The sequence below is a fragment of the Engystomops pustulosus genome, chromosome 5, assembly GCF_040894005.1.
Source record: "Engystomops pustulosus chromosome 5, aEngPut4.maternal, whole genome shotgun sequence".
NCBI lineage: Eukaryota > Metazoa > Chordata > Amphibia > Anura > Leptodactylidae > Engystomops > Engystomops pustulosus.
Window position 1 is genome coordinate 16458365 of NC_092415.1, and position 10285 is coordinate 16468649.

The window sequence follows — 10285 nt, forward strand, 5'->3', positions numbered from 1 at the left end:
TCAGCTGGTGTCAGGTGACCGGAAGCTGCGGTGACGTAAGACGTCAGGCGAATTCTGAGCGGACACGTCAGTGCTGGGCGCAGGTGCCGGGCCCGGGGTCTCTGCTGCCGCCGCTCTCACCATGTCGGACCTCGGGGACTGGTTCCGGAGCATCCCGCTCATTACCCGGTACTGGTTCGCCAGCTCCATCGCTGTGCCCCTGCTGGGGAAGCTCGGCCTCATCAACCCCATGTACCTGATCCTGTGGCCCGAGTACTTCCTGCACAAGTTCCAGGTAACGTCACTACAACTGCCAGCAAGCCTCCGGGCGGAACCACTATCCCCTGATATGTAGGGGTGACGGCTCCCCCCCCCTGCAGCACTGCAATGGTTCTGGCGGCTCATGATCCTCATCATAGACATTCTGTTGTGTCACTAATGTGGCTTGTCCCAGGAGCTTGCACTTTCTTCTGAAAGTCAGTCAGTGGCTGCGCTATACTGGGAGTGTAACTATTGTATATGGAGACACCGCACACAGGATCCCTCCCCATCATATAATAGTCCTGGAGCAGCTTTCCTTATAGATGATGATGATGATGATCTATCCTTAAAGTGACAATTGGGTGTGGTCTTTCATGGGCTCTCTGGTCCAGTCACAGGGACACACCCCTTTGACAAAGCGAGTGCTGAAATGGGGTTGTACAAAGTTTTCTTGGGCCCCCATGATACCAAGAACGGGACCCTCCAGTAATGGGGATAGTGGGGGTCCTGGTCACAAGAACGGGACCCTCTAGTAATGGGGATAGTGGGGGTCCTGGTCACAAGAACGGGACCCTCCAGTAATGGGGATAGTGGGGGTCCTGGTCACAAGAACGGGACCCTCCAGTAATGGGGATAGTGGGGGTCCTGGTCACAAGAACGGGACCCTCCAGTAATGGGGATAGTGGGGGTCCTGGTCACAAGAACGGGATCCTCCGGCAATCGGGAGGGTGGGGGTCCTATTCTCACTAATGGGGAAATGGCAGGTTTATCTAGCAGCACAGCAGTGAGGAATTACCTCCACAGTACGAATACTGGCATAAAAAAACATATATCGCAGCCCTGCCACTGTGAACAACCTACACGAAGATCAGATTAACCCAACACTGTCTGCACAGAGCACAGCAGTGTAAGGACACTCCTCCAGTTCAGCTGTAGAAACTACAATCCTGGAATATAAATCCATATTTCACAGCCCTGCTGCTACTAACAACCTACGCAAAGGTCTGATTACACATCGCTCCAGGGACGATACATAACACTGGCTGCAGAGAACACAGAGCACAGCAGTGTGAGGACACCCCTCCAGTTCAGTTGTAGAAGCTACAATCCGAGAATATAAATCCATATATCATTCTGGCTGTGGCTGTCTCCGTGTAGCCTGGACAGGTGTATATATAATATATACAGGGTCCCCTTGTGCTGCCCCCTTGTGTACCCAGTGCTATCGTACAGGTATCAGAACCTTCCGTCACTAGATGTTCTCTCCCTTCTTGCTATAATTCTGTATACTGGATCATCTGGAAGCATCTGCCCATCATTTGCATGTCAGGAAGCCGATGTATAACCAGAAACTGTTACACTGTGACGCCTCTGCAGCACCTGCGATGCTCCATACAGATCCCCGGGGTCCCCCGAGCAGCAGGTGATGTGTCACTGACTGTACAATTACTGAGCACCAGGAGGAGAGGTCTCTGTTCTGCTCTCTCTGAAGGTGACACAGGTACCTGAGGTCACAGCCCAAAAAAATTGTGAGAGTGATTTTTTTTTTTTTTTGTAAGGAAGAATGGGGGGGGGGGGGTGACAGAGTGTTTCCCCCCCCCCCTCATTGTTTGTATGCTGCAGTGTAGTCTTCATATCGGCCACTAGGAGTCAGTGTATCAGGGAATACTGAAGAGTCCGGACTCACTTTTCTGCTTGTTGAAAAATCAGGATCTTACATTAGTTATCCTCAGATTCATTGTAATCCTGAAGCAGGGGGCGACACTGATCTGTATGGTGTGCAGTGTGAACATGTACATATAATAGTGAGGGGAGGAGAGAGAGAAGCAGTAGTGTTGTGACTGCTGGGGGGAGATGTGGGTCAGAACCTCCTGGTCCATGTTGTTGCTGTTGTCTTGACCTGGCTCAGATCTCTGCTCAGTGGAGGTCGGGGATGGATGCAATGCGATGCATCTGTCCCTCATAGGCTCTAATGGCCTCTGCTGAGCAGGATGGTAAGACAAAGCTTTATTCTACGGGTGGAGGCCTGTGTCTCTATATGTCTGTGTAATACTCATTGTACGCTAAGAACTTTCCTGGCGCCTACAAAGAACGCGCTGTGAAAGTCTCTTAATGGCTCCATCTTCTCTTTGTCTGGACAGATATGGAGACCGGTCACCGCCACCTTCTATTTCCCGGTCGGCCCCGGCTCAGGATTCCTGTACATGGTGAACTTGTATTTCCTGTATCAGTATTCAACGAGACTGGAAACGGGTAAGAAACCAGAACTAATGGGGAATTCCCAAACCACGGGTCTGTATTATGGTTGTATATAGATCTCCATAGAGGGGGGGGGGGCTTGATAATGCCTTGATGGGTGACATCATCACATGGAGGAGGTGTAGGGACCTATAGCTGTAGTGTATATAGGATACAGATGGCCTCCCATACACTATAAATACCAAAAAACAAGAAAACCCAATACTAGGTGTGCTACTCCTATTACCAATACAAAAGCATATAATACCAAAAAAAGATATATAGGACCAAAATATACTCAATCACATATTACTCATGATCCAGTGGAGGAAGCGACGGCGAAACGTGCGTCGGGGTGCTGTGGCGGTGGTCATAACTTAGTGGCTGACAGTTTTGGTATTATGCAACACCCGGGTGGGTAATATGCTGGATTACAACCAAAATGGAATATACTGTTACTTTATTGATCGATATGCATTTGATAATGCTTGTGATGTGTCTAGATACTGTTGACCATTGCCACACTTTTGTCTCTGTGGATTTTTATTCTATGTTTTTAATGTTTTTTGATGGCCATATTGAATAATAAAGTTTGTCTAATATTTTCCACTACTTAGTGATCATGAGTAATATGTGATTGAGTATATTTTGGTCCTATATATCTTTTTTTGGTATTATACTCCCATACACTATGTCCCGGGTCTAAGCCCCTAATAAAGCACAAGGACAGACGGGGACTGAATCCGGAACCTCCTCCATGTAACGTCTTTCTTGTCTCCTCTTTTCCCCTGTGTCTTCAGGCGCCTTTGATGGACGACCGGCAGATTACATGTTCATGCTCCTCTTCAACTGGATCTGTATAGTTGTATCCTTTCCCCGCACAGCGGGACGTGTATCTGTGTGCGGTGCTGAGTGATAACAATGCTGAGTGTCTGAGCTCCGGGTTTTGTTATCACTTCCTTAACATTGATGTAACAGATCACTGGGGTGATAATGGACATGCAGGTGAGGAGCACATTGTAGTGTATCACATGGCTAGCACATGCACCTCCGACTTGCTGGAAGCAGAGAATTACAGGGAACCTGTCAGCAAATTGGCTTAATAATCCACCACCATTATGTTATCAAGCAGCTGAACACCTTCCAGATCATGTTTCTCTCATGACCGTGTTGTGGCATCATTCAGAAAATTAATTTAATTACTTTGAAGTGAGGTGTAAGTTGGTTTTATAAGGTCAAGGAGGCGGAGATTTTGACACTGAAGTCAAGCTCTCTCTTCCTCAGAAAGCCTCCTCTACTGTAATTTATGGTCTTGTATCTAGAGACATCACTAACCAGATCTGCTGGTCTGATGTGTGATGTCAATCACAGAGGAGGAGGAGATCACAGCTCCACACCTTGACCTCAGTGTTGAAATCTCCTCCTCCATGACTTCACAGTTGATTTTCTTGATAATGCCACCAGACTGGGCCATAAAAGAAACAAAAGCTAGAAGGTGTTATGCCACAATATTCTAGTAGTGGTTTATTAAGCCAATTGCTGATGACAGGATCTCTTTACACACTGTACACCTATATATACACATAACACACGATACATCTACGTATACAAATTACAAACACTACATGTATATGTGACGTGTTTATATTGCATGTTTGTGTTTCTACACACTACACATTATACACAGGATACATCTACAGGCGGTCCCCTACTTAAGGACACCCGACTTACAGACAACCCATAGTTACAGACGGACCCCTCTGCCCACTGTGACCTCTGGTGAAGCTCTCTGGATGTTACTATAGTCCTAGGCTGCAATGATCAGCTGTAAGATGCCTGTAATGAAGCTTTATTGATAATCCTTGGTCCAATTACAGCTAAAATTTTGAAACTCCAATTGTAACTGGGACAAAAGAAAAAAAATTGTCTAGAACTTCAATTATAAAATATACAGTTTCGACTTGCATACAAATTCAACTTAAGAACAAACCTCCGGACCCTATCTTGTATGTAACCCGGGGACTGCCTGTATATGTAGTGTGGGCAACGTGTATATGTAGATAATGTGTATACACTACACACACACAATCTACCTATACACTTTACTTGCACACTACATGTAGGTGTATTGTGTATACACATTACACACACACGTGCTACATCTAGTTATACACATTACACACACACGTGCTACATCTAGTTATACACATTACACACACACGTGCTACATCTAGTTATACACATTACACACTCACTATCTTGGTGAAATTGGTGGGGGAGGGCAGGAGGTGTCATTTCGTGCCATGATGACTGCGTTGCGCTGCTCTCCGACCTCTGACGTCTCCTCGTTGTCTTTCAGCTGCTGATGATCCCGCTGATCATGTCCGTCCTGTACGTCTGGTCCCAGCTGAACAGGGATATGATTGTCTCGTTTTGGTTCGGAACAAGGTTCAAGGTAAGTGGGTTATACATCAATGTTAAAGATGTTAATGACACCTCCTCAATACCCCTTCAGGGTCAAGACTATTATCAGTAAGGGAACCTAAATTGGAGAAGCTGTCAGTATGAAGGACATGGGGACATCACTCTGGTACCAGGCAGAAAACAAAAGCACTTCCTCTAGCTGTGGAGTCACATGATTCCTCTCCACCAGTCACTGACTCTAAAAAGGATCATGTGACTTGTTTAACGCCTTAACCCAACAGAGCGGTAAATGCCGTTTCAAAGTGTGGTCACTATAAAACTGCATTTCCCACTCTATTGGGTTCATATGATTTATAAAATGATCATTTTTTGCCAGTCAGCAGCTATGAGGAGGATCGTGTAATAGTCAATGTGTAATATATGTGTAATGTGTGATATTTACACAGAAAAAAATGGCAGAGGACACAAATTGTAAGATCTCATTCAACCATGAAGTCAAAAGCCTTTCTCCCCTCTCCTTACATTAGGCCTGTTACCTGCCCTGGGTCATACTGGGATTCAACTACATCATTGGAGGCTCGTAAGTATCAAATATGTAATGTGTTATAGGTCACCACCAGCAGAGTAGTGAGTGCAGCTCTGGGGTATAATACAGGATGTAACTCAGGATCAGTACAGGATAAGTAATGTCATGTATGTACACAGTGACTGCACCAGCAGCAGAATAGTGAGTGCAGCTCTGGAGTATAATACAGGATGTAACTCAGGATCAGTACAGGATAAGTAATGTCATGTATGTACACAGTGACTGCACCAGCAGCAGAATAGTGAGTGCAGCTCTGGAGTATAATACAGGATGTAACTCAGGATCAGTACAGGATAAGTAATGTCATGTATGTACACAGTGACTGCACCCGCAGCAGAATAGTGAGTACAGCTCTGGAGTATAATACAGGATGTAACTCAGGATCAGTGCAGGATAAGTAATGTCATGTATGTACACAGTGACTGCACCAGCAGCAGAATAGTGAGTGCAGTGCTGGGGTATAATACAGGATGTAACTCAGGATCAGTACAGGATAAGTAATGTCATGTATGTGCACAGTGACTGCACCAGCAGCAGAATAGTGAGTGCAGCTCTGGGGTATAATACAGGATGTAACTCAGGATCAGTACAGGATAAGTAATGTCATGTATGTGCACAGTGACTGCACCAGCAGCAGAATAGTGAGTGCAGCTCTGGAGTATAATACAGGATGTAACTCAGGATCAGTACAGGATAAGTAATGTCATGTATGTACACAGTGACTGCACCAGCAGCAGAATAGTGAGTGAAGCTCTGGGGTATAATACAGGATGTAACTCAGGATCAGTACAGGATAAGTAATGTCATGTATGTACACAGTGACTGCACCAGCAGCAGAATAGTGAGTGCAGCTCTGGAGTATAATACAGGATGTAACTCAGGATCAGTACAGGATAAGTAATGTCATGTATGTACACAGTGACTGCACCAGCAGCAGAATAGTGAGTGCAGCTCTGAGGTATAATACAGGATATAACTCAGGATCAGTACAGGATAAGTAATGTCATGTATGTACACAGTGACTGCACCAGCAGCAGAATAGTGAGTGCAGCTCTGGAGTATGATACAGGATGTAACTTCTGTTTTGTAGGATTGTTAACGAGCTGATCGGGAATTTGGTCGGACATCTTTATTTCTTCTTAATGTTCAAGTATCCAATGGACCTTGGGGGCAGGAGCTTTCTCTCTACACCTCAGATTCTGTGAGTCTCCGTTATATAATAATTACACTATTTGCTGTCTGTCAATTATCTGAGACCTGTTACTTCTCACTTCTGAAGTTTTGTTACTATTGTCTCAGTCCGGGGGATCCTAGAGCTAAATACATATAAGTGATGCCGACCGTTTGCAGCAAAGTTTCTATGTCTTTGTTCAGACTGTGGTCCTGACTGTAGCGATGTCACATGATCACGGTGACCAATCACATCCTGCTTTTTGTTCTGTTCCTCAGATACCGTTGGTTCCCAAGCAGAAGGGGCGGAGTATCAGGATTTGGCGTCCCACCAGCAAGTGCCAGAAGACCAGCAGATGATCAAGCAGGGGGCGGCGGGCGGCACAATTGGGGTCAAGGATTTCGTCTGGGCGAACAGTGAGGACCCCCGCACCAAGTGCGACACAGAACTTTTTTTTTTTTAATCTTTTCTTTGTAACTTTATGAACTGTTGAACTTTTTGACTCTTTAAGAACTGATGCCGGAAGTGCGGCTGACACCACTGGCGCCACCTTGTACCACAGGCCGGACTGCGCCACTGCGGCCTCCATCTACACGGAGATCTTCTCATATCCTTAGGGGGGAAACAGACATGAGACCATCATAGTGTTTCTGTTGTGAAGGGGCTACAATCATTCTGGTTTCCTCCTTGATATCTCAACCTGCGCACAGGGTGGACTCTCCCCTGGTGCAATGCTCTGCAGGTTTCCGGTGTCCGCAGGTGGGACGCACTGCAAATCACAAAACTCTGCTCCTTCCGTCGCAGCAAGGAGGCAAAAAAAAAAACTAAAAATTTGTTTATTAAAACATATTTAATTGGACTCTTTTGGTTCTGTCTGTGGTTGGAGACGGTCGGTTTCCCCTCTGCAGATTATTGCACCACTTTACCTTCACTTTTGTACATGATCGATCCACATACAGTATATAACGGGCAACTTTGCTGGTGACTTCTGGTACTGACTGTGATTGTCTCCTACTCTAGTCACAGCCAGAGCTGCATTGAGAACTCTCTCTTTAGAATTCTATGTATCGTAATAATAATAAATTTTACCATAGCGCCATCATATACCATAGCACTGTACAGAACATGGGAGGAGAGGGCAAACATATACAAACAGAATAAGACGTTACAGAGCAATAACACGGTCACAAGAGCTGACACTCTATGAAGACTGTATTGTATCAGAGTAGACCCACAGCTGACAGCGATCCATAGGGGTTGTATTCGGGCTGCCGCTTTCCATGGTTGTCACCTGTCCCCAATGGGGCTCACAATCTAATCAACCTACGTGTATGTTTTGGAGTGTGGAGGACCCACAGGAAACTCACACAAACGCGGAGAGAACATACGAACTCAGATGCAGATGTTGACCTGGGTGGGACTTGACCCTGGGTCCCCAGCGCTCCAAGGCTGTAATGCTAACCACTGAGCCACTGTGTTGCCCTGATGAATATATAGCCCTGGAGAACTTGTCTGTTCAATGAAGATCTACATTTAGTCTAGAGATGATCGGGCCAGGTGGTTCAGTTCTGCCGCCTGACCCAGACATATCGGCAGCTGAAGAGCTAAGCTGGCAACTTGATGCCCGTATCAAATAGCCATGGCTAGTAGGAGTGGCTGTTCTCTATCTGTGCCCAACACATGACCACCATAAAGTATGGAGCGCCACTAACCGGGACATGATGATAGAGAAGAGTCCGGAGCTGGTAGAATTCTTGCAGCTGATGTTGTGACTTGTGCGTTTCAATGAGACTACACCGGCTATAAAGGGGTTGTGTCTCTACAACAGCGCCACCCCTGACCATGGGTAGTGCGTGGTATTACAGCTATAGGCTCTATTCATTTTTGGAAGAATTTTGTTGCTTTTCAACATCCGGACAACCCCTTTAATAACTTCTAATGGGACCAAAGTCCTTGTGTACCCCAATACTATAGTCATACATGGTCTATAGGGGGCCGGCTGCCGCACTAGTCTTCCCATGACCTCCACACAGCTTTATGCCGTCTCTAATAAGTGACAAGTGTGAACCAGGCTTAAGAGAGACTCGCTGACTTCCAAGACAAACCCTCAGCTGTGGATGTACGGATGCGGTCACGAGGTGTTTAACACGTGCGTTTCAAAAAGCATCGGAACAGCTGAAGAGAGATTTGCCTAATTAAACAGCTGTGTTTCCAAAACGCAACTGTTAATGTTAACTTGTGTGTTAACACAATGTTAAGACGTGTTAACATTAGTGTTTAGAAAACAACATGTTAATGTGATGTTAACACACATGTTAACATTGTGTTAACACATTAGTTAACATTGCATACACAAACTCATACCTTTACACAATATTAAGGCATGTGTTAGCAATACATTAATGGCTGCGTTTTGTAAACAGAAATGTTAACCCATGCCTTCCCGTTGTATTAACACAATGTTAACAGTTGTGTTTTGTAAACACAGCTGCTAACAGGTGTTAAATTAGGCAAATCTCTCTTCAGCTGTTGCAATGAGTTATGAAGTCCACGTGTGACCGCACCCTAAACTCTAAGGTCATTATTCATTGTCTGTGAATTGTGTTCACCTATGGCCAAGTACATACACAAATTCTTGCTACATTTACCTGTAGTGGGGGAGAAGGGTGACCAGCGGCTACCACTAGGGGGAGATGACTGCACAAAGCATTTCACCACTAGGTGGCGGTATACAGCTCGTCACTCCCCCTAGGGGACATATGGCTTCATACATCATCGCTACATTGTAACTCAGTAAGAACTCACATTTATCATCTCCAATTCTTTTGTTTCCATTAAAGTAAATGGACAGTGCGGCGATAATCACCCCCCCCCCCCCCCCCACGGCTGAACCCCATGAAGTAACTGCTAGGGTCAGAGGTCGGGGTACCGATCCTAGAGATACAGGTCCAAAATCCTCTATAACGGCTGTCTTTCCAGTGTCTCTCCACTGGAGGGCGCCATAGATTAACCATTGCCAATGATGGGTGGGAAACATTTGGATAATTACAGAGAAGGGAACGTCTATATCAGTGATGGCGAACCTTTTAGAGACCAAGTGCCCAAACTGCAAACCAAAGTCTACTCTATCATTGCAGAGTGCCAACCCGGCTATTGAGCCTATAATTACCGACAATCCCCCTACTATAAGGGACATATAATGAAGTAGTATCATGACCATTACCAGTACAACATGATAAATACCACCATACTGATAATGAACAGACCAATATCACTAATAATATCACTAAGCAGGAGCAAATACACTGAGGAGCACTACCCCCATCCAGTGAGGAACACTACCCCCATCCAGTGAGGAACACTACCCCCATCCAGTGAGGAACACTACCCCCATCCAGTAAGGAACACTACCCCCATCCAGTGAGGAACACTACCCCCATCCAGTGAGGAACACTACCCCCATCCAGTGAGGAACACTACCCCCATCCAGTGAGGAACACTACCCCCATCCAGTGAGGAACACTACCCCCATCCAGTAAGGAACACTACCCCCATCCAGTGAGGATAACTACCCCCATCCAGTGAGGAGCACTACCCCCATCCAGTGAGGAGCACTACCCCCATCC

General features: G+C 45.8%; 1 protein-coding gene across 1 annotated transcript; it reads left to right on the top strand.

Moving 5' to 3' along the window:
* DERL1 (derlin 1) lies at window positions 1–7518 on the top strand. Its single transcript, XM_072151238.1, has 8 exons — window positions 1–274; window positions 2382–2493; window positions 3279–3343; window positions 3457–3483; window positions 4838–4933; window positions 5430–5482; window positions 6579–6689; window positions 6938–7518. Exons 1-8 carry the CDS (start codon window positions 122–124, stop codon window positions 7077–7079), a joined length of 759 nt encoding a protein of 252 aa, XP_072007339.1. The 5' UTR covers window positions 1–121; the 3' UTR covers window positions 7080–7518.
* Window positions 7519–10285: the final 2767 nt, after the last annotated feature.

What these genes read in the sequence shown, in the direction of transcription:
- DERL1 (XM_072151238.1), top strand. Translation starts at nt 122, where the DNA reads ATGTCGGACCTCGGGGACTGGTTCCGGAGCATCCCGCTCATTACCCGG. An exon ending in TTCAACGAGACTGGAAACGG is followed by an intron (nt 2,494 to 3,278) that starts GTAAGAAACCAG and finishes CTGTGTCTTCAG; the next exon opens with GCGCCTTTGATGGACGACCG. An exon ending in TCAACTGGATCTGTATAGTT is followed by an intron (nt 3,344 to 3,456) that starts GTATCCTTTCCC and finishes TTGATGTAACAG; the next exon opens with ATCACTGGGGTGATAATGGA.